Source organism: Pantherophis guttatus, chromosome 7 (assembly GCF_059756535.1).
Source record: "Pantherophis guttatus breed Tessera chromosome 7, ASM5975653v1, whole genome shotgun sequence".
Classification (NCBI taxonomy): Eukaryota; Metazoa; Chordata; class Lepidosauria; order Squamata; family Colubridae; genus Pantherophis; species Pantherophis guttatus.
In genome coordinates this window covers 32048063-32073294 of record NC_142069.1, presented here as the reverse complement: position 1 = coordinate 32073294, position 25232 = coordinate 32048063, and the positions used below count along the sequence as shown (strand labels likewise).

Genomic DNA, 25232 nt, shown 5'->3' with positions numbered 1-25232 from the left:
AACCAGCTACTTCGTATTTCGCCGATTGAGTTTCGGCGAGTGACTAGTCATTATATTTTAGGCGACTGCAGAAATGCCTACTTCTTAAAAGTGCTTCATTGGCGCCTTCTTCCCACCGTCGAGGTTAAGAAAGCACCAGAGCCGGTGAATGCATTGCTATGACTTTAACTGGCATCCTCTCATGGACTGAATCGAAGGAGAAAAGCGTGAATCCAAAGGCAACGGAAAGAGGCAATCCCGAGGGCAACTCCACTTTCATTTCTAGAAGATTCTGGACCCCGCTGCCAAAACTGGGGTAATAGGGGCGGTTCGTGAGAAGGCGGGGTAGGAGGGGAGGAGCTTCGGCGGCGCGGGGAGAGTAGAGCGGCAAGAACGGGAGTAGCTCTCCCCCCCCCCACGGGAAGGTTGCCAGAGGGCGTGGGGGAGCCGTTGCACTGTGCGGCACGTGACGGGCAAGGCCTGCTTGAGGGGGGAGCAGGTTGGGAGTTCCGGTTGTTCCTCCCGGAGAGAAGCCGTAGCGGTGGGAGCAGCGAGCGCGGCGGGGCAAGAGGAGGGCTGGCCATGGACCCGCAGAAGTTAACTGAGCTGCGGACCTTCGTGCAACTCTGCAAGCAGAATTCTGCCATCTTGCACTCCGAAGATCTGACCTTCTTCCGCGACTGGATAGAGAGGTAAGCATGGAGCTGCTCTACCGGGGGAGCCCGAGCGAAAAGCAGGTGGAGCTCCGGGACTTACTCCCGCTTCTTTGACTGCTGCCCTTTCGGCTCCCTCCTCCCTTCCTGCCCCCCCCCCACTCCAGCCCCGTAGTTAAAGTTGTTGGAGCCGGTCCCGAGAGGGTGAATCTCTGGGGGCTAAATTGCTTTGATCTCCCTTTAAAGGGGCGGCGTGAATTTTTGCCTCTCGTGGGATCGCCTGTAGAACTTGAGAAACAAGGGCGGCTGGATTACAGACAGTTTACTAATACTTGTTAAGTACTTGTACATTTTAGAGGTTGAAGGGTTTTATTGATTTGACGCCTTTAATTTGCCTCCGAAGCAAATCAGAGGCGACATGGGGAATGGAGTACTGAGCTTTTCGTGGCAAGGCCTAGTCGTATCATTGAAACCTGGCCTCTCTGATCGGTTACTCAACTCTCACACCACACCACACCACACCCCCCAAAAAAATCTAGGAAGGTTTAAGATTCGCAGTTATCTTCCGTGTTATTTAACTTGCCTAGTTTTAGAACTGAAATTGTTTGCCTGATAAATAATACTTCATATGAAGGAAAGGATATTTTAAAAGCTTTCTGTATCGTATCTATATGCAAAATTATATCGGTCTTGCGAATCAGTTGCTGGAGCTATAGATGTGATTATTACGGAATATGTTCACACAACAAACTGGTATCATAAGTGACAAGTACATTTCTTTGTTTTTTCTTAAATCCTGTTCTTAAATCCTTTCTCTGTGATGAAGACGACTTTAAAGTTGCTTAAGTTTAGAAGACTTATTTTTTTTATGTGAAAAGAAAGTGGTTTTCTCAAATTATGTACTCCATAATAAGCAATAAAACCTTTACTAAAGCCTAGTAAAGAATTTAGGGGTCAAATGCTCTATAATTCCCAATTTATGATCAAAATTGAGCCCATAACTTCTGTCACTAAGCAATGAGGTTGAGTTGTGGCCAATATTATAACCTTTTAAAGCCATGGTCATGAAGCAAATCATGTGGTTAAGGGAATCTGGCTTTCCCCATTCATTTTGCTTGTTAGAAATATGCTGGGAAAGTTGCAGATGGCAATCCCAGATACCTTGGGACTCTGCAACCATGGACATGCCAGTTGCCATTCACCTGAATTTTGATTGCATGAGCATGGGAATGCTGAGTGGGTCATAAGCTACTTTTTCAATGCCATTTTAATTTTGTTCATTAAACAAATGGCCGTAAGTCAAAAGCTATCTATAATGCTTTGGAAATGAGCTTCCTCACAGCTATAAAGGTGCTCTGCTTAAAGCCCTTGCTGGTTTACCCATTTTACTTTATGCAGCCACTTTTTCAAAATGCCAATTTGTTCTTTGACAGTAACTAAGGGGTTAGAATAGCTCCTCTGTGAGGAAAGACTGTAGAATTCAGTGCTGGTATTTATGGTAATGACAATTTGCATAGTTTTAATAGAACACTGGATGAATTCATGGAGGATCATGCTATTAGTGGCCATTAACACTGCCGGTTGTTCTATCTCCTGAATCGTAGTCTACATGGCTTATATACCGATTGCTGGAAGTCAGTCGTGACTGTCAGAGAATGCCATCACTTCAGTTTAGATTTATGAACTTTGCAGTTCACTTCTGTACGACATAGAATATTGGATTTACAGCCTGCTGCAGCAGGATTCTTATCTCTTAGTTGTCTCATATGTAGCTTGAGAGCAGTCAGACTCTCTCAAGGACATTTTCATATTCTAGTAACAAACCTCATAAAGTAATGTTGGTTCTACAAAAAAAATGGAGCAGCCGATCTGTACTTTAATGGCCCCACGACATTGCAAAACATTGATTTCAAAGTGGCATTGAGGAGCCATGCTGTAGATGAGGCTTTCCATTATATTTATGGCTGTAGATAAAGTGATGAAGCTAGTTCAGCCTTTCCCATCTAGGATCTTCTAGATTTATTGGGTTTTAGTGGTGTAATCTCTAACCATCATGACTGGAGCAACATTCCGAAAGGTGCTGAATAGTAGAAAACAAATCTAAATCGTTGAACATAGGTGGATCCAACCTGTACCCCTGGACAGCTAGTAATATGGCCCTACAAGATAATAAAAATAAAAATTTTGTTTATATAACTTAATTATATTATATATTTTATATGTGGCCCAAGACAATTCCTCTTCACTCAATGCAAGCCAAAAGGTTGGACAACCATGATTTAAGATTTTGGGGCAGATTGTGAGATAATTCTGAATTAGTGGATTATCAATTAGCCCTTTGTAGATTCCAGTTTCCAGTGATCAGTCTTAAATATGCCTCATTTAGCATATAAATAAGCCATAAATATGAATATATTTATGAAAGTTTATCTTTATCACTTAAAGATTTATACTACATATTTGCACTTGTAATAATTTTCCTAAAATTGTCTTGAAACAAAAGTTGCTATATTTGAATTGAACACCATTTTTAAGATACAATATTTTTAAAGGGAAAGGAAAATGCAGTACAGCAAATCTTTTCATTTTAGAAAATATTCATAAAATATAAACAGTGATTCTAGATCACCGGTGTCAAACTTGGCACAACGTTGCTGTCATGTGATGTATCGTGACGTTTCTCCCCTTCACGGAGCTGGGGTAGGTGTGGCCTGCACATGATTTATCTGGCCAACAGATTTATTTGGCCGCCAGTTTGATGCCCCTGTTCTAGATGATGATGATCTAAATGTGTATTTGAGCATCAGCACCCTTTGCTTTAGAAAAGTACTTTGGATTGATGTGCATTTTATTTTTCTTTAATAGTATTTCCCCCTATTATGTACTCTATAGTTCAGAATTAAACACTTTTAAAGAGAATAACTTTCTGTGCTCACAATAATTATCCCTATATTATGAAAGTTAGGCTTAGAATAGGATCCTCTTAAACATCCCTAAATATTTGTTTCATATTTCTTAGATCAGAAGGCTGCAAATGATAGTGTAATTTATTCTCAAAGTGGGAAGATCTCTGTCCTAAAAATTTAATATTGAAGTTTAAAGCATTCCTGAAAAATAGTTTAGAAAACTAACTAGATCCAATATTTCCAAAGCAAAAAAAAAAATTTTGCCCTGCTAATTCTTGAGCTCATAAACAGGTTTTGCTACAAGTTATTATGGATTCCATATATTGCTTTATTTAACTTAAACCAAAGTGTTTATATTTATATTTAATGGTGTCTTTAATTGGTGTTTTTCCTTTTGATTATAAAGCATGGGAGGTACAATACCACCGGCTCCTTGCAAAACTCCAACAGAAACAACTGATGAGGTAAGAAAGAAGCTTGGCTACAATGTACAATACTTCAAAAAGGGGATATTGCCCTTTTTAATTTTCTCTGCAAAGGAAGGGGTTTTTTTCACATGTTCCGACAGGTTTGATAGGTAACCTCACCTTATTTTCATTCCCCATGTCTTGCCCTGAACTCTTGTAACTCAGATTTCCTATTACTCCAAATGTGAGATATATAAATAAATCTTTATATAAGGGTAATGGAAAGTCTTAAGTCTATCAAAGTTTATTACAGTCATAAAACCAGAGATAAAATACAAACAAAACAGGTATATATATATATATATATCCATCCATCCATCTATCATTATAAAAAGATAACATTATGGAAACTGTTAAAGAGACAGAAGCAGATCACAATATTTACAAAGACTTCTTAGCAATTTCCCACATGTAGGATATTTATAATAATTAATACAATATCCTCTAATTCAGGGGTGTCAAAATCAATTTCATTGAGAGGGCCGCATCAGAGTTGTGTTTGACCTTGGGGGGCTGGGGTGGGTGTGGCTGGTGGGCGTGGCCAGCTCAACGTCACCCGTATCGGTGCCTGTGGTGGCTAAGTGCTCTGCCAGCAAAAATGGACTTGCGAGCTCCATTTTCGGCTGTGACTGTCTCCTGCAACCCTCTGCCAGTGAAACTGGAGCTTGGGAGGGCCACTTGCAGCCTTCCCAAGTGCCATTTTTGCTGGCAGAGGCACTGTGGGCCAGATCTAAGCACCCTGTGGGCTGGATCTGGCCCCCAGGCCTTGAGTTTGATACCCCTGCTCTAGATGGCTTTGACTACATTTCCCATTTATTTATTTATTTATTTATTAGTTCAATTTATATGCCGCCTTTCTCCGGAGACTCAGGGCGGCTTACAATGCATTTTTTTAAAAAAACCATTATAAAAACATTTAAAAATTAAAACATTAAAACCCATTCACACCATTCATGGCCGGATCTCACAAGATTGCAACAACAAGATCAACTGCCCCAGGCCTGCCGGAAAAGCCAGGTCTTCACCGCTTTTCGGAAGGCCAATAGGGTGGGGGTGGTCCGGACCTCAGGAGGTAACTGATTCCAGAGAGCTGGGGCAGCCACAGAAAAGGCCCTCCCCTGCGGGCCCGCCAGCGGCATTGTTTAGCTGACGGGACCCGGAGGAGACTAACTCTGTGGGACATTACTGGTCGCTGGGAGCTATGTGGTAGAAGGCGGTCTCGAAGATAACCTGGCCCTGAGCCAGGTTTTATTTTCTCTTGGATGTAACTTTACCCAGCAGAAAACATTATAAGAATTCTCCTTTTTTTTCCTGCAATCTTATTTTGCCTTCAGAATTTGGTGTAGTTAATGAAACTCTCTGTTTCCTGTGGGCCTACATCTTATTGTATATCATGATCCTTTATCTTTCCCATATTGGAAAATAGGCAAATAATACTGACAATTAGATTTTGTGTCTTTTATTCTTTCTATAGTCACAGCACTATATAAAATAGTACTGTGGAAAAACCCTCCAGGTAAATACATTGCTGCTCAAGCAGATTCTTCTGTTCCTGATAGAGGGTATTCCACAGCAACACTTTGTTTCCTAGTTTGTTTTTTATCCCCCCCCCCCCCCGCTCCCTGTTAACCATATTTGTGTGCTTATGGAAAGTCATCTTCCCTGCAAAAATCATTGGAAGTAATAATACCTGCCATTCTTTAGATTTATTAATTGAATTATTTTAGTCTCGGCCACTGGCAAAAGGAGATTCTGAGAGAGTAACCTCCAGTGAATTGTTCTTCCATTAACTAATTTAAATATATTGTTGGTCAGAGGTACTTTTCAATGCTCCCTCTCATTCTGTGTTTATATATGTTTCCAAATCCACACAGATTTTAAATTAATTGAATTTTAGAGTTTTTTTCATTATCCTGTGCCAAGCAGATGTTTTATAACTTTATATCACAGTTTGGATGAGTTCACCTATGGTTATTTTAAAATCTCCCGCAAGGAATGTCACTGCGTCAATAGTTATCAAATTTACCCTGATTATTTTATATTTAAATAGACATAACGTTCTATGAGAAAAAGAGGATGTTATTAATTAGTGACCTTTTTTTTTTAGCCAAAAGCAGAAGAAAAGGCAGAAGAACCACCAAAACCACCACCTGAGCCTGAAAGTGAAGAAAGTGATTTAGGTTAGTGACCAGTATTGCAGTCTCTTTGATGTAATTTAATTTTTTATTCTGAATAGAATAAACTTTTTATTCTGAACTTAGTTGAATTCTTCTTATTTGAAATATATGTTTGTAATTTTATTTTTTTTTTGCAGAAATTGATAATGAAGGAGTGATTGAACCAGACAGTGATGAACCTCAGGCAATGGGAGATGAAAATGTTGAGGTAATAGTGCTTGGAACTCTGAATCTATGTGTCACAATCAATAAAGCAATTAGTGTAAACATGCCTGTGTGTAACTGTTAGTTCCTTCTTGTTTTTGGTTCAGCTAGCAATGAACCTTTTAATGGTTTTTGCCAATTGTGTCATCTAAGCATATATATATAGCTAGGTTTGCTATTGACAGGATGAAGAATATGTCTAACTGGAAATAACCAAAAGATATAACTATGACTTTTTTTTATCTGAAGCAATGCTATCTGGTCAGTTTTGGGCAGCAATATCTTTTATCCTGTGTTCAGATGACATGTTTAACTGTAACATCATTTGCAGTTGGTTTGCAGCCCAAAAACAGACACTTGTGTACTAATCAACTCTTGGTTAAATGTAATATGTGAATGCTCCATCTGATTTTAAATCCAGATAACTGTTTCCTGAAAGTATGACAGCTTTGATCTGCATTCTAGTTTCTTTGCCTTTGTTTTCTTTAGGTTACGGAAGAAATGATGGACCAGGCCAACGAAAAGAAGATGGAAGCTATACATGCATTAAGTGAAGGTCAGTTTTATATATACTATACCAAATTTCTATTGTATTTACTAGATACACCCATAGAGATAGAGATACGATGATACCTAAGACTGATCCTTAAAGTTCTGGCTGGTACTTATGACAGTTGCAGCATCTTGCAGTCGTGTGATTACCATTTGTGGCTTCTACCAGCTTCCCGCAAGAAGTTAGTGATAAAGCCACCAAGGAAGGTCACCACTTGAGTCTCTGTTTTTCTGAGTCATTTTTATACATCATGTCCAATCAGTTCTCTTCTTTCCACATTTCTAGGCCTCCATGTTTAAAATGGATTTCTTTTTCACTAAAATTTTATATTTTCAGGTGAACTTGCGAAAGCAATTGATTTGTTCACAGAAGCCATCAAATTGAATCCTCATTTGGCTATTCTGTATGCCAAAAGAGCCAGGTGAGACTTTGCATTTGAATATTTCTACTATAAAAGATAGCTAATATAAAGATAGCATAATCTGGACTGTGTTTATGAATTATTTTATAGACTTTTAAAAGTTTCTTACTGAATAAATTATTTAAAAACTCATGTTATACTGACATTCTGAAATAACGAGCATATTTTTATAGTTCTTATCATTTTTGGCATTTTTAGCAATATGAAAGCTTTCTGCTAATCTTCCGTTTTTCTCTTGATAGCCATATACAAGTTTGTGTTTTATCTTGGTTACCACTTTTTCTGTTCTTTAATACTGGTGCATTTGTATACCTTGATTTCCATGGGAAGACTGGAACTGTAGCTAGCCTATAATAAGAAAACTTTACAATACTGATTGTGCTTTATCTACCCTCTTTCTTATATTCTGGTGAATGAGGGAAGAGCCAGCCAAAATCTTCTCCAAATACTATCTTGTTTGTCAGGACTTAAGGAACATTTTGCTATCTTTGCTTTTTGTCTGTTTCCTCTATAAGTCTTTACAATAACTGTTTATGGTTTCTAATCACTGTGGGTATATATTATCTGCAGTTTGGGAGCCTGTATACCTCCAAGTAATGGTTATTGTTATATGGAGTTACAATAGCATCCAGGGCTTACTAAAAATGGGAATGAACCACATATGGCATATCTTTGCAGCAGCTTAAGTTAAGACTGAACATAATGATTAATGCCATTAAAAACACCTATTGTTAGTAATCCTGGAATCAGAAAATTTTAATGAACATTAAGCAAGAATTGTATAATGGTACTCTACAAGAACATTTGATATTCAGATATATCTAAATAGAGTAAATGCAAAATGTTTTGAAAGTACTTATAATTTTATGGCAAATGGTAAGTGTATTGAGCTGAATAGTATTTTAATTCAGTTGCTAAAAGTACTAGGCTGCAAAGCATATGGTATTCTATTTGTTTTTAGTTAAGAATGTATACTTTTCATGTTGACAGTGTTTTTGTGAAAATGCAGAAGCCAAATGCTGCCATTAGGGATTGTGATAGAGCCATTCAGATAAATCCCGATTCGGCACAGACCTACAAATGGCGAGGAAAAGCTCACAGGTAAAAAACAAATGGAAGCAGCCCTCCTGTCTTCTTTATATCTTAATCATCTTATTGAAGAAACTAAAAACTTTCTAGGTTAAACAGAAAGCTTTTAACATGTGTTGCTTTTATCTCCACTACATGTTACACAGTAACTTTTAATTTTCTTCAATTTTTAAAAATGCAGAACTTGAAACTAAAGGATATTTGGACATTATTAAAAGCGTTCTTATTTATACCCATGACTTAAAATTGATTTTAACATTGTCTTAAATGATGCTGACTGGAATTAATAATTTTCATGCCAGGCTGCTGGGTCATTGGGAAGAAGCTGCACACGATCTAGCTTTGGCCTGTAAACTGGATTATGATGAAGAAGCTAGTGCCATGCTTAAGGAAGTACAGCCACGTGTAAGTAATGAATGAAAATGTGGACGACTTCTTGCTTAGCTCATGATTTCACTTCTATGATATTTTATGGAACTTGTGCTAAAACGCTATCCTGATTTTATGTGATTTTTTTTTAACCCCAGTTTTGTAAGGATATTGTGGTTCTGTAATTCTAACAATTATTGCCATAAAGTATTGTAATTCCTAGTCTGCAAGCTTGACACTAAGTTATTGTAAGGCTTTTTAAAAAAATTTAGCACTTGAAGATTAAATCATTTTTCTCCCTATTACCAGGGGACAAGCTGTAAATAAGTAAAGTATGAATTGGTTCTGAAAGCTGCACATTGTGTGCAATAAAATGTTGCTTGAATGTTTTGCTGATCTGCCACAAGGGAGTACTATGAATAACATAATTCAAAAATTACTGTCCTCTTTTTAGTTACATCATAAACTGGATGATTACATACTAGCTTTGACAACAATTGTGTTGTTACTTCTGGTCTAACATTAAAAGCTAGTACTGATCTCTATTTTAATATTATACAAAAGAAATGTTCACTAATTTTTATATACAATAAGAATGCATATAGTTGAATTATTTCTGTAACATTGAATTGATAACAGCCCCTCTCCTTATTTGTTTTTGTGTATATTATGATGCTTTCTCCTGTGTCAGTTTATCCCAGGGTAGGTGGACCAAGTAACTCTGAACCATTTATGTTTCTGTCTATAATCATTGAAAATGATTATGGGATGGAATATAGCTTTTTCTCTAGCTTCATCTTACTTGATTCTTATCAGCCAAAGGGGGAAAAAAACTTATGGAAGTGAGAAATCCCAGTGCAGCATTGCTGACTTCCATGTTTTTTGCTTTCTTGCTTTTCCTATTAAGAAAAGAACAGTACCAAGGAAATTTCTGTTCTTGCTAATCTGTTGTCATTAAGGTTGCTTGAGATATATCCCCTTTCCCTTATATCTCTGAACCTAAATTATCAATTTCTGAGACAAGTGAAAATAATCTGGGCAGGTTTTTACCTTGTATTTATAGATAATGCAACAAAATCGTCTGAGGAACATCTACAAAATGAATTACTGTGAAAAAAATCTTATATACTGATGATTTCTTCAGACAGATGTACCATTTTTGCTAAGCATTTTTTGCACTAGAAACTGATAATTGAAAGCATAATTCCAGTGACTTACTTTGAGGCATCTACTCTATAATGTTTCAGTGCGATTTTTCAGGATCCATACAAATGTGAAATCTGTATCTTAAGCTCTGGCTGGAACTTTAGAAGCAATTTTCTGAATATTTTTATGTAGCAATTATAGCATAATTCCTTGAGGGAGATGGATGTTCATATTGGCCTGCATAATTATAATCTTAAGGCTAATTCTTGTCCTGTTGTGAATTGTCAGCTGATTCTCAAAATAGGTAGATATTGGATTTTGCCCTGGTTTATGTTTTGAAAGCACAAAATTGAAATTATTCAAATAAGAATGATTGCCTTATATGTGGTTGTTCGCTTCAAATCACATACTGGTTAAACTACTTCAGTTTAAGCTTGTAAACTTGTAATATTTTATATCAGTTATATATATATAATGCCATGCATTTCTTGAATTAAATAAAAACTTTCTCTTCACTGAATTTTTGTTTTAACTGTCATAGATCTCAAGGCATTGGTGGTGCTAATACTTTGCTACTTGTCTATATGTTGTGTATGAAAGAAAACAAAGAGTTAATAGAGTCCCAGAAGTTTTTCATTTTGAAGCGTTTTACTGTGTTCATTCTGCAAATAAGCTTGCAGATTGTTTCTCATTCTTTTTATTTAACTCTTAAGGAGAGTTAAGCTCTATTTTTCTACTGAAATTGATTTTCATCTAAAAGACTGTAGTGTATTGCCAAATTTAGACAATTCTGTTGGATACTTTGGAGCTGTAAAAGTGTTGAAGGGAAGAATTAGTGTTGATTATAGCCCCACAATTCTTGAGAGAATTAACATAATACAAACTAAAAATAGTCGTCGTAGAATGCTAGAATTATATCGTATAAATACATTTACCACATCTTTTTTGAACAGAGTATTGGCCATATCTTATCTTATACACTTAATCAAATTCAAGCACATTTTACTCAATTATAATTTTTGCCAAAATCTTTTTTCCCCTTTTCTTTTATCATGTCTCAATATTTCTATGCTTGCTTACATAAACAACATCTTCATTTGCTCTTAAATTCTAATTATTGCTATTTATTCATATTTGTTATCTTTTATTCTTTAAACAATTCATTCTTTATCTTAATATTTTTATATTTGTTCGGGGTTGCTTTTCTTTCATTCGTATAAATAATACTGTACATGTGACAAATAATTTTATTCTTCATCTACCTCAGGCTCAGAGGATTGCAGAACACAGGAGAAAATACGAACGAAAGCGTGAAGAAAAAGAAATTAGAGAAAGAATGGAAAGAGTAAAAAAAGCCCGAGAGGAACATGAGAGAGCTCAAAGGGTAAGAGCTTGAAAAACATAATGGCATAGTTTAGCCCTTAGACGGAAAGACTAGAGATGTCAAACAAGTTCATACCCTGACAGATCATCTGTCTAGGAACTTGGTAATTTATATAGCCACCACTAGTCTTCCAAGAGACCCTCACATGGCATCTTCTCCTTAATCCTAATGTATGAGAGGGCTGTGCTGTCTTTTCTGATAATTAATAGGTAAAATTCAAGGCAGGAAAATGAAAAAGGTTCTATAATATATTCTTCTGGTCTTATACTATAGAGCAGTGATGGCAAACCTTTTCGGCACCAAGTGCCAAAAAGGTTGTGCAGAAACATTGCAGCCACACGAGATCATAGAGCTCTGGAAAAGTTGAACTTCTGGGTTCTAGCACGCATGCACACCTGATGATCAGCTGGCCGGCACACCTGCACAGGCTGGTTTTGGGCACTGCCGCGCACACAAAGGGAATCACGCTCCAGAAAAACCAAACTTCCAGGTTCTGGTAGTGCATGCACACCTGACAGTCAGCTGGCTGGCGTGCACGTGCACACCAGTTTTCGGCACTGCCATGCGTGCGAAGGACAGCTGATTGTCGTACACACATGTGCGCCAGAAACCCGGAAGACAAATAGGCAAGGCCACGTGTGCCGGGTGACATGGCTTCGCGTGCCACTTTGGGCATGCGTGCCATAGGTTCACCATCACGGGTATAGAGGTATGTGATTAGGGATGTCAGCTTTGCTCCCTCCATTTGGGAAATAGATTTAAACAAGAGCAAACTTTATTTTTTAAAAAAATAGAAAAAGAGTTTATATTTAAAAATATTTGGTGTTCAAGGCAGACCACAGGATACTGCTACTCTTCTGTGATTAGTGACCTCAGAAAAAAAGTGTTTTTAAATTATATCTAGAAAAAAAAATTCTTCGATACAGCCTGAGGTTGGAATAAAAAAAGGCTGAGCAAAGTTTCCTGCTTTATAAACACAAGAAACAAGAACATTTAGTACCTTGCAGACAAATAAAAATCAAAAATTCTAATGCAGTTTCTGCAATACTGTACTTTTCCTAATCCTTGTAGATTCGTCCAAAAATTCAGGAGACCTGTGCAATGCATGTTCTCATTTCTTAACTATGGTACCCAATTGTTCTTCCTCCATAACCACCTCCTGTTTTGTTCGTGACAAGTTTTTCTTTCCCTATAGAGATTGGTGTGGATTAATAATATCTGCAATCTGCTGAAAAATGCATACACATAATCCTCAATTTATGTTTGTAATTGAGCTTGGAATTGCAGTCATAAGTCGTTGTGGTTATATCATGTGACTGACAGGGCCTGATTTGTCAACATTTTTTGCAGTGGTCATTAAGCAAATGCTACATTCGTTAAACAAATACATTTTTCCCAATGCATATTTTTTCCTGGAAGCCAGAAATAAATACCAAACACCAGCAAAAAACATTGCAAATTACTTTTGTTTGACTGCAGGATACTGCAAATGGCCATAAAGGTGAGCCAATTGCTAAGTACACAAATTGTAATTATCTGATTGTGAAGGGTGCAGCTGTTGTAACTTTGAAAATGAATTGTAAGTAGCTCTGGGGAGGTCCATCATAACTTTGAACAATTGTTAAGTAACCAGTCATAAGTTGAATACTATCTGTATTTAGGTCTAAGCTGGTAGCTTGTGCCAGCTACAGGAATAACATATTAGGAAAACTTAATTTCATATTTTAAAAGTCTCTTGTTTCCCCAAACATCATAATAATGGCTGCTTACCAGGGGTGGTATTCACTTATCTTTGCTACCAGTTCACAAATGTGAGCACGTTTGCGCCTCCACGCATGCGCAGAGCCTTTTGTGCACGCACAGAGGGTAAAAAATGGGACGTAATGATGTCCAGGCGGGTAGACAGAGCCTCCCGCTGCCTGCGCTACCTGATTGCGCAATCCGGATAGAACCGGCTGAATTTCACCACTGCTGATTACTCAACTTGATTGATTGATTGGTTCAATTTATGTGCCGCCCTTCTCCGGAGACTCAGGGCGGCTTACAATGCGTTAAGCAATAGCCTTCAGACTTTTGTATATACCTGCTTAGTAGGGCTTTCGGCCCCCCCAAACGGTGTTCTTTTTTATACAAAGTCAGCTTATTGCCCCCACAATCAGGGTCCTCATTTTACCTACCTCGAAAGGATGGAAGGCTGAGTTAACCTTGAGCCTGGTGAGATTTGAGCTTGCAGTAACTGCAGGCAGCTGGCGCTACTTAACAGCACTTTAGTCTGCTGCGCCACCAAGGCTCTTTGTAGTCAGTAGTCAAATTTCCACTTCACACAATATCACAAGGTTTTTTTGTTCAGTTGTAAATTAACATAATGAGGAAACTCAACCATATTTTATCCTTTCTGAGGCTGTTGTAACTTTATTCATTAAATAACTGGTTGTAAGTCAAAGATTACCTGTAAAACAGTTTATCATTTAATATATGCTAGTTTGTTTGAATGTGGACAAATTGAAAAAAGATTTATTTCCAGTGAACTCCGGAACCACTCCTGAAGGGCTGGGTTGACATAGGTTTGAAGGAAAAATAGGAGGGTCCATCTCTGAAATGGTGGATTTTGCATATTCTTATTGGAGACCAAGTAAATATTTTCATTTTTGCAGGAAGAAGAGGCTCGCCGGCAGACAGGAGGACCTCAGTTTGGTGGATTCCCAGGTGTGTATTCATCTCAAAGCATTTATAGAAAAGCTTGAGCTTCATATGAATTGGGATCATAATATTTTGTTTTACTTCTGGGGGAAAAAAAGAAAATTTATATTTTGTACTTGGTTTCATCAAACAAATATGGAAGTGCTGTACTTCTGATGTTTGAATATAAAATATTCTAATACTAGCAATTATCCTAGGATGTGATATTAAACAATGTAACATAGATTTCAGCACGCAAAACATAGGAAAATAGACATAATTTTATTTCAGTCATTGACCAATAAAAATACAATAAATAAAATGAATAACCCAGTACCATTCTCTAACAATAACTATTAGCAACCATAATGTAGCAAAATTTTGCTGGTTTTAGAGAAATAAAATTTATCTTAAATTATTTAGCTATTTGCGTTCTCTGGAAATTTAAATAAAACAGGTATATGATAAAGATGTAAGATGTAGTCCCCTGTAATACTTTTTCTATAATGATATTCCTTATATTTTCAGGTGGTTTTCCTGGAGGCATGCCTGGAATGGGAAGCATGCCTGGTCTCAATGAAATTCTTAGTGACCCTGAAGTTCTTGCAGCCATGCAGGTGAGGAACAGTTGAGAAAGGAATGCTGCTACAGAATAAGAATTCTGATTGTTTTTTAAGAACTCCTGCCAGAATTACTATAGATTCTTGCACTACTGTATTTGTTATTTCCAGAGTTTTATTTTGGTTTTTCATTCATTCATTCTACCGTGTTTCCCCGAAAATAAGACCCTGTCTTATATTTTTTTGAACCCTGAAATAAGTGCTTGGCCTTATTGCCATGTGCTCAAAAGCCCAATTGGGCTTATTATCAGGGGATGTCTTATTTTGGGGGAAACAGGGCACTAGGTTAATATATGTAGGATCTTGAAAACAAAAGTTAACTGGAAAGAAAAGGTGCACCCTTCTTACAAATTGTTATAGTTTGTCACACAGTCAGCAGATGTTTAGGCTTGATTTGGCATTTTTACCCACTTGTTGAGTCTCCCAAAGACCTGGATTAGGCAGATGTTCTTGTTTGATGGTGTTAAGGGTATCATTGCAGGATGTAAGCTATTCCAAGTAAAGCTGCCTTTCGCAATTAACTTATGGTGACTTCCAGAAATTTTAGTATGGTTTAGAATAATTAATCAGCTTTAAATACCTGATACGGTTGTTATTAATTTATACAGTCACTTTTTTTTTTTTTTACAAAGCAGCAATAATTTCCCACTTTAATGCAATTTAAAAATGTATCCCATAATTGAGGTATCTTGGAGTAAACAGCAAATACATACCAGTCTGGTTTAATGGATACCAACATTATCTCTGAACCTTATATTAGAAACATGTCACAAGATTGCATACCTATCTTCAATAAAAAGCAATGACTCCAAACATTGGATGCAAATGAATGATTTATAAGTAGAATAGACTTTGGCTGTGACAGTTGTCTCCAATTTAAAACTTTACAATACCCATATTAGAATAATAAATTGCATATATTTCTGAGGGACAGACTAATATTGGAGCAATATTCACTATTCTTTTTTACTGAGATATGGTATATTTTCTTCCTGCTTCTATACCGAATTATAAAATAACAACTTGGCACATCTTTAGTTTTACATATTTGCCAGTTTGACAATTTTCCATGCCAGCTCTTCCTATAACCTTTTTATTTTATTGGTACTTTCATCCTTATATCAGGGGTGAAATGCTATTGGTTCGGACCGGTTCGAGCGAACCGGTAGCGGACATTGGGGCTGGTTCACCAAACTGGTAGCGACCGCTGGCTGGCCGTATCCCCGAACTGGTCTGCGGCCCGCAGTCCTGCCATGCTTCCGTGCCTTCCACGTGGCCAACTTGCAAAGGCAGGCAAGCAGAAGGCCACGTGGAAGGAGGCAAGCATGGCAGGGCTGCAGGGAAGGGAGCTAGCAGCCTACTCCCTTCCCTGCAGCCTTGCCATGCTTCCATGCTGTCTTCCCGGCAGTCCCCCACACCTGCTTGCCTTCCGAGGTCGGCGTCCAGCCCGGCCAGTGAGTGGGTGGACGGCCCTTGGTGGAGATGCCACCGCTGCCCTGCCCTGGGACATCCGCCTGCCCTCTCGGAGCACCACTGTGGCGGCGCCATTCACTTTCTTTCTTTTCCCACTGCAAAACGAAAGCAAACAGTGGTGGCGTGGTTTGGGGGGGGGCACCGCATGTGCAGCACCCTCTGGGACATCAGCTTGCCCTCCTAGAGCACTGCTGTGGCGGCGGTGGCCCTCTCAGCCCCTGAGTAGCAGCTGCATCTCCACCAAGGGCCACCCGCCGTCAGCCTTACCAAAGCGCTGGCTCCGTTGGGATGATGGGCATGCTGAATACACCGGCGGAGGATCTAGAAGTTAAGGCTGATGCTGGCGGTGGGGGAAGGGAGACCTGCTACCTTTGGCTCCTTGTAGGGACATGGTGAGGCTCGCTTGCTTTTTGGGCCTGGCGTGCTCAGCTTCCGCGGGGCCATTGGTCGACTGCCACCCACTTGCCTTTCCCTCTGCCTTGGGTCCCGTGCTGCCCGCATCCAGCCCATGATGCGGGAAGCACCAGTTCCAGGCCGGGCCACCTGTCCTCCTGGAGCACTTTCTTCCTTCTCCGCCGCTGAAAGAAAGAAAGAAAGAGGAAGGAAGGGAATGAGAGAGAGAGAAAAGAATACAGACAGAAAGAGAAAGAGAGAGAAAGAGGAGGAGAGAGAGGAAAGAAAGAAAAGAAGGAAGGAAGGAAGGAAGGAAGGAAGAAAGAAAGAAAGAAAGAAAGAAAGAAAGAAAGAAAGAAAGAAAGAAAGAAAGAAAGAAAGAAAGAAAGAAAGAAAGAAAGAAAGAAAGAAAGAAAGAAAGAAAACTTACGTCCGCAATTGAGTCCAAAATTTTGGTTGTTAAGTGAGTTTCACCACATTTTACAAGTTGGCCACACCCACCCGATCACATGACCACCAAGCTATGCCCACCAAGCCACGCCTACAGAACCAGTAGGGAAAATTTTTGGATTTCACCACTGCCTTATATTAGTAGCCACTGAGAAACTCCCAATTTCAGTCCTTTCTCTTTGATAAATCCCTTCCTAGCTTTTGTTATTCCTGGTTTTAGACACCTTGTCTCCTCTTAGTCTTTCATGTTGTGTGGTAGTTTCTTTGGGAATCCCTCTGATCATACAAAACATCGGTGTCCAGATCAATTGGAGGGTGGATTTGTTAGGTCTTTGTTGAATTTGGACAGGTGGTCCAAAACAGCATGTTGTATTTAGTTTAATTGTAGTTTCTTGTACTGATTTTTGCTTTTCAGGTTTATGAAATGATTTAGATATAATCTAACAAAGTACTTAGTATATTAATTTTACTGTACTTTTTCTACTTTATACTACATTTTATGATGGATTGAAGCATAAACTGTACATAAAAACTCACATCATACTATCCTAGTGATACATTTCAATCCTTTCTTATTTTACAGGATCCAGAAGTAATGGCAGCTTTCCAAGATGTTGCCCAGAATCCAGCAAATATGTCAAAATACCAGAATAACCCTAAAGTCATGAGTCTCATCGGCAAACTTTCATCCAAATTTGGAAGTCAACCATAAAATTTCTTTTCATTGCAAGACATGGAAGTATTGATCGCTTATTATATCTCGCAATAACACAAGCCGTTGTACTGCTAATTCTCAAATGAGAACTAGGGTGCTCTGGATAGAATCCATTTTCCTCTTTGTTTCAAAAATGAATATTAGTTCACAACTGTATGCAAAGGTTCGCATAAAACCACCTCATATTTCTACCATGCCCTTAATTTTCTTACTGAAAACAGTTTGTTTTTAAATTGTATAATTGTTATTTCTTAATAGATCTAAAAATATAGAGTGATTGGGGATGAAGTTTGGAGTGGAGGAATGATGGTTCTGTTTATGATGGTTTGGGATAACTGGACTGTTTAATTTCTAACACAAATTAGGCTCACTGTTTTTATTTTAATTGGAAGTATTCATTTTCAATTCTTAAGTTCACAAGAATTACTTAAACTGTTGAAATCAACTCTTCTTGGATCATATCCTTGCACTGGAAAGAAGCACCCTAAATGTTGCATGCTTTGGCTTTAACTATATTGGTACAAATGATACTGAGGCTGGAAACTCTACAATCAGTGTTGAGCAGATTAACACACTACTCATCTATGTCACAGTGAGCAAATATTTTATCAACACCAGTAAGCTGATTACTTGAATGATTGGGAGCCCTTTAGTTATTTGTACTGATTTTGCTATTGAATATGACTAATTTCTTAGTTTGAGGGAGGGAAGCAAAGCGGTTCCCATTACCATGTAATATCCATCATACAATTCAGAATATAGATAAAATATAACTGTGATAAATGGTAATGACCTAGACAGTACGTTAGAAAGGTATATACACCATCTATCTCTAATGTCATGTCATAAATACATATGGGGCAAAAGGAAGAACAAAAACTATTCATTGAAATCCTTGCTATGAAATATTTACTTACGGCTAACACAAATCTTGTTTCGGTCTCTACCTTTTTAATTATCTGCTCAGTGTTGGAGGGCCTGTTATAATTAGGTTTTGGTTTTTTCTAAGGCTTTTGAATGTTTCCAGTTCTGTGCTCTTGTAATTTTGTCTGAATCCACAAGTGATGTATGTTTTCTGTTTTTAATTAAATCTCAACTGGTTCAGAAATTCAATATATTCTTAAAATAAAACCCATATAGTAATTATCTTGTCAAATTAAAGGAAATATGAATTCATTTTTGCTTAAGAAATAGTTATGAGAGTACTTCTAGTTGCCTTTAAAATAATAAAGACTGGTTTTGAAGAATCTTGGTTTATCTGTCAACATTTAATTAATGAGAGGTAATATTCACAATCTCCTCTGTATTCTATGGATCAGGAGAAATCTTCCTTTTGATTAAGGAAAATGTAATTGGATTGTTGAATGAATATAGGCAGTCCTTGACTTATGACTTGCAATTAGGATCAGAATTTTGGTCATAGATCGTTGCAATCATAAGTCAAGGGCACCACATTACTGGGCCTGATTTTTAGACTGTTTTTCATAGTAGTCATTAAATGAATTAAGTCCAAATCCACTCTCCCAAATGGGTTTTTTGTCTGAAACTGGCAAAAAACATTGCAAATCAGTCATGTGACCATGGGATACTAACTAGTTGTAATGCGGTTAAGGAGGCAGTGTACCATTTTATGAAGGCCACAAGTGCTTTACCTTTTATAAGGCTGTCATAACTGAACGGTTATTAAATAGTTGGTTGTAAGTTGATGATTACTTGCATATTGCAGCTACATAATTTTCTAAAAAATAATATTTTCAGGATATTTCAGTTCTCTATTTTCAAGGTGAGTTGGTGATTCATAAGAACTAGAGCAATAGCAACTAACAGTATTGTTAAATGCTCAGATGTAATTTGGAGCTTGATTACAAGATAGGAATTTAATTCTTTACCCTTTTTACTAGTTAAATTAAAATAAAGTTATTTTTGATATATTGGAACAGTATATAGTGCAAAAGTTTTTTTTTTAACTTGCAAAAATATATGAATAGTTTTATTTACCTCATCATCTTAGTAAAAAGTACAGGTAGACCTTGACTTACAACCCCAATTAAACCAAAATTTCTGTTGCTAAGCAAGGCAGTTGTGAGTTGCCCCATTTTATGACCTTTTTGCCATGTAAAGCAAATCACTACAGTTAAGTGAATAATGTAGTCATTCAGCGAATCTGGCTTTCCCTCATTGACTTTGCTTGTCAGACGCTCAGAAGGTTGCAGATGACAATCTTGGGACCCTGGGACACTATAACCATTGTAAATACATGCCAGTTGCCAAGTATCCAAGGTTTGATTATGTTCACTATAGAGATCCTATAACGGTCATGAGTATGGGAATTGGACATAAGTCACTTTTTTCAGGGCCATTGTAACTTAGGTCATTAAATGAATGCTTGTAAGTCAAAAACTACCTGTATAAGAAATAGATGTAACTTAGTTGATGTCACTTACATTGTAGGTCTTACCTGCTATTGCTTGTGAAAACTCCACTGTTGCAGCCCTTGGCTTGTACCTATATTATTAGAATCAGGTAATACCTGAAAAACTGGTTTGAGGTTTAGGCAACCCAAAAACATATGTGTTAGAGATTAACTGTTTTACAAAATCTACCCCAGATCTTATATTTGTACACAGGCTTAGAAATATATTTAAGAACACAAACACTAGCATAATATTATATAAATCCTGCACAGCAAAAAAAAATGTAGTTACTAAAGTTATATTAAAGAAAATAGGGAAAAACAAGGATTTTATAAATTACTAATTATTAAAATGAATGAGCATATCGAGAGTGTACCTAGGATAGATAAATAAAATAGTCTGGCTATCTTGCTTGCCCCTATTACCAGTAACAATTCAGCATTTTTTCACTACAGTCTGATGGTGTAACACTTGGTTCCTGTAGTCTGCAATTTTTTTCCTCTGGAAATCCATTCTGGATTTTCACTGGATTTCCAGGGTGCGTGGGGAATTGCAGACTACAGGAACCAGGAGCACTACTCAGGTGACCCTGAGGACACAGGTAAACCTCCAAGTGCTTCAATGACCCTCTAAAACAGGGATGTCAAACTCAATTTCATTGAGGGCCGCATCAGGATTGTGTTTGACTTTGGGGGCCAAGGTAGGCGTGTCAGTTTGACTTTGGGGGGCTAGGGTGGGCGTGGCCAGCTTGACATCACTCAGGGTGCATCTGGTGGCCCAAGTGCTCTGCCAGCGAAAATGGGCTCCCAAACGCTTTTTTTCAGTTGCAATGGCGTCCTGCAAGCCTCTACAAGCGAAAACGGAGCTCGGGAAGACCGCCCGCAGCCCTCCAGAGTTCCATTTTCACTGGCAGAGGCATCGCGGGCCGGTCCTTTGTTGTTTCCATGGTGGCCCCACAGGCCAGATCTGAGCACCCTGCGGGCCGGATCCAGCCCCCAGGCCTTGAGTTTGACACCCCTGTTCTACATTGAAGCACAGCAGCTTCTTATATGACTACTGCTTCTGTTTAGTTTCCTGGAGCAATGGTTCTTAACCCGTGGTCTGTGAGGGTGCTATCAGTCAAAATCTTTATTATGCCCTTAAGCCATTTTCAGTGGCAGAGGCACTGTGGGCCAGTCCTTTGTTTTTTCCAGGGCGACACCGGAGGCCAGATTTAAGCACCCTGTGAGCCGAATCCAGCCCCCGAGCCTTGAGTTTGATACCCCTGCTCTAAAAAGATGCAAATGACCAGCTGTCTGCAAGAAATATAAATCCTTCCATTCTCCACTATCCTGTTAGAGCTGAAGAAGCTTCTTGGATGAGAAACGAAATGTCTTCAAAGAAAAAACAAAGTCCAGTTGCCTCCTGAAAAAAAAAGCATCTTTGGGATATAGATGCATCAGCTTGCTGTATACATAGTTGAATTCTATTGATCCAGTTGGATCAAAAGTGAAAACATTTTTGCTGAGCACAGGCATATTTTAGAAGTGACTAAATTCTGGACTACTTTCTGGTCCTGTTGAGCCAAAGAATATGCTTCCTAGCCCAGACTTTATATTTTCACAGTCCTCATTGATTCCAAATCAGACTTCCTTTTAATCCCAAGGGAGAGGCTGTGGGATAAATGAAAGGGATCCTCAATACACAAAAGGTTGCTGTTTCTCTTTCTTTATTCTAAAACTCAAAAAAAAAAAAATCACTTCAAAAAGTGAACAGTTTGTGATTATTTTTCCTGAAACATCTCTGGCACTGTCACTGCATCCTCCATCTATTATGCCTCAAGGATAAGGCAGGATTGTTGTCAAGATTGAAGGTGCTTATGCTTTTTTGAATCTTACCACTTTTCAACTTGTCAAAGAAATGGGAAGGAGAGGGTGAGATGGAATGCAGATGCTCCAGACATCAACCATGAAAGCCAAGTATCCACCAAGCACGCTTCTGCAGGTGTTGATCAAAACATGGAGTAAAAGCAAAAGACTGATTCATAATTGGACACTGACCTGTTCCATGGGAGGAAGGGAGAATGCTATTCTTTAAGTATGCAAGCTTGCGCTGGAAAAGTTAGAGCTGATTTTGAACCTTCAGTGCCAAAATGATGTATTCAATAAAGTTTTGCTTTTGGGATTTTGAAATTCCAGAAAGTGTCTACTTCTGTTGGGTTTGTTAGTCGGAACGTTCACAGTTGTATTTTAGCCTCCCTACTTTTTAATTTGTATATTTACACAGTATTTCAGGAAACTCTTGCTTTCTACATATCTCCCCACTCATGTATTAGGTTGAATGGTCCCAGGGCTTTTAGATGCAGTCAGAATTGTTTGAAGGGTGCTCTCTTCATCCTTGCAAATTGCAAAGCCTTTATACTGTAGCCAATATCATTTCTCATCTTCAAGTCTGTACATCTACAAATTTGATATTATTTAAGCTGTTTGGTCTTAAGTTTATTAGAATAATGCCAACATGTATTAAGAACGCTTAAGTTTTGAAAAAGGCTTGGTCTCTGAATGCTTCACAACCTTTAAAACTTTTGGCAACCTTTAATTTTTGTTCCCCAGAAAAGGCTTCTTAGAGAACCTTTTAAGTCAACCTGACTAAAAGAAAAGTTATTGGCGAGCTCCATCTCTAGGATTTGCATTGTACAGCTTCTGCCCACTAGATTCTGAAAATGCCAGAAGTGTTCTTAAACAGAGGATCTGGGATATAAATTTTAAATTATTTTAAGTCGGGTTTCACTTTGATCAAACTGGATTATTGTCCTTTGCCATTCCATTGGAGTACTAGAAAAGTATCTCTTTTCAGCAACGCATAAAACCCTGTGGGGATGACTCAGTAGTATCTGAGCCATATGCTTTTTCCCATCTGTTCAGGAAATCCCAGATTATTTTCATACTTCCTATACTAAAGAAATTCCCTGGAAGAGAATTGATTTCTATTTGTCATTTCGTCTTTCTCATCACTTCCAGGGTTGCTCAGTTTTATACTTCCATATATGCCATACTTTTTTGTGTTGATTTTTGATTTTTTTAAATCGCCCTTTATTATTTATAAATAACTCAAGGCAGTGAAAATTCCTAATACTCCTTCTTCCTCTCATTTTCCCCAAATAACAACCATGAGGAGGAGTTGGAGGGGAGAGAGAAAATTTGGCCCAAAATCACCTAGCTGGCTTTCAGTACTATGGCAAAACTAGAATTTATTGTCTCCTCGTTTCTATCCTTGTTCCTTAACCAAGGATTGTATTGATATCTATCCATCCATTAATCCATCCTTCCATCCATGTTTTATTTGTATTGAGCACTAGATTTATTGCTATAATAAATGATTGATTTCATAAATCTGTCAGGATTAGCCATTTTATTGTGTGAAATTTCAAATGAGCATATTGAATCTCTGCCTAATTTTATCTGTTGCCCTTGTGCAGTCCCATAATAGGCAAAATATGAAATTAGTGGTAAACATTATAACAAAGGATGCTACCAGAACTTTGCTTACAGCAATGATTCTTAAATCTGCACATTTGTGGAATATTTGAATCATGTAACAATAAATATTAAACCCATTAAAATCTAATACAAAATTTTCATGAAAAATCCTCTATAGTTAAAAAAAATGAAGCTAAGAGCAACATCTAAATTTTTTATAAATATTTTATTTTATTTTTTTATTATTCGTATTTCTATGCCGCCCCAACAATCTGGGTCCTCATTTTATCCACCTTGGAAGGATGGAAGGCTGAGTCAACCTTGAGCCGATGAGATTTGATCCGCTGATCTGCTGAACTAGCAGTCAGCTGAAGTAGCTGCAGTACTGCACTCTAACCGCTGTGCCACCTCAGCTCTTCTGTATCTGGCAAATAATTTTGATTTTTGGATCTGAGAGAGTCTTCAGGACTCTTAGGACTCCCAGTAACTCTTGAACTACGCTTTAAGGAATATTGGCTTAAAGAATGTCTACCAGCACTTCATATTGGATTTGATATAAAGCTAGTACTACTATTGAATGACATTCCAAAGATATTCCCCTCAATCAGAATAGAGCTGGGAGGGACCTTGGAGGTATTCTGGTCCAGCTCCCTGCTTGAGCAGGAGACCCTGCCTATACCATTTCAGACAAGTGACTGTCCAGTCTCCTTAAGAACCCAGAAATGAAGCACCCACAACTTTTGAAAGCAAGCTGTTCCACTGGTTAATTGTTCTCACTGTTAGGAAGTTTCCTTAATTCCAGGTTGCTTCTGTCCTTGATTAGTTTCCATCCATTGTTTCTTGTCCTGCCCTCTGGTGCTTTAGAAAATAAATTGATCCCCTCCTCTTTGTGGCAGCCTCTCAAATACTAGAATATTGCTATGATGTCTCCCCTAGTCCTTTTCTCTAGTCTAGCCAAACCCAAATCCTGCAAGCATTCTTCATGTTTTAGTCTCCAGGCCTTTAATAATCTTAGATGCTCTTCTTCACACTTTTTCCAAAGTCTCAACATATTTTTTGTAATGTGGTGACTAAAACTGGATGTAGTATTCCAGGTGTAGCCTTACTAAGGCTTTATAAAGCGGTATTAATACTTCATGTGATTTTGATTCTATGCCTGTTTATACAACCAAGGATTGCATTCACTTTTTTGGCTGCTGTTGCACACTGCTGACTCGTGTTGAAGTGATCATCCACTAGGACTCCAAGTTTCCTCTCACAGTTACAGATTTTGAGCCAGGTTTCGCCCTCCTCACTTATTTTGTTCACAACATGTTTGATTTTAAAATAGCCTTTTCAATGCTTCCTTTTTTGGCTTTAAATTCCACATGACATATATCCTTGGGCACAATTTTGACCTGCCTTGCTAATGACCACTCATTTTCAATTGTCAGATGTGTACCTTTCCCTCAAATAGCAAGGCCATGAGAGGAATAGATTAGAATAATAGTTGGGAGGGACCTTGCAACTAGGTCATCTAGTCCAGGGGTCTCGAACCTTGGCAACTTTATGCCTAGAGGACTTCCAACTCCCAGAATTAAGTCCTCCAGGCTTAAAGTTGCCAAGGTTCGAGACCCCTGATCTAGTCCAACCCCCTGCTCAAGGAAGAGACCCTACACCATTTCTGACAGATGTCTGTCCAA

General features: G+C 38.1%; 1 protein-coding gene across 1 annotated transcript; it reads left to right on the top strand.

Moving 5' to 3' along the window:
• Window positions 1-474: 474 nt before the first annotated feature.
• ST13 (ST13 Hsp70 interacting protein) lies at window positions 475-18925 on the top strand. Its single transcript, XM_034403202.3, has 12 exons — window positions 475-671; window positions 3945-4002; window positions 6113-6185; window positions 6320-6390; window positions 6876-6942; window positions 7276-7360; window positions 8351-8461; window positions 8752-8854; window positions 11232-11348; window positions 14003-14054; window positions 14556-14644; window positions 17547-18925. Exons 1-12 carry the CDS (start codon window positions 562-564, stop codon window positions 17673-17675), a joined length of 1065 nt encoding a protein of 354 aa, XP_034259093.1. The 5' UTR covers window positions 475-561; the 3' UTR covers window positions 17676-18925.
• The last annotated feature ends 6307 nt before the right edge of the window (window positions 18926-25232 follow it).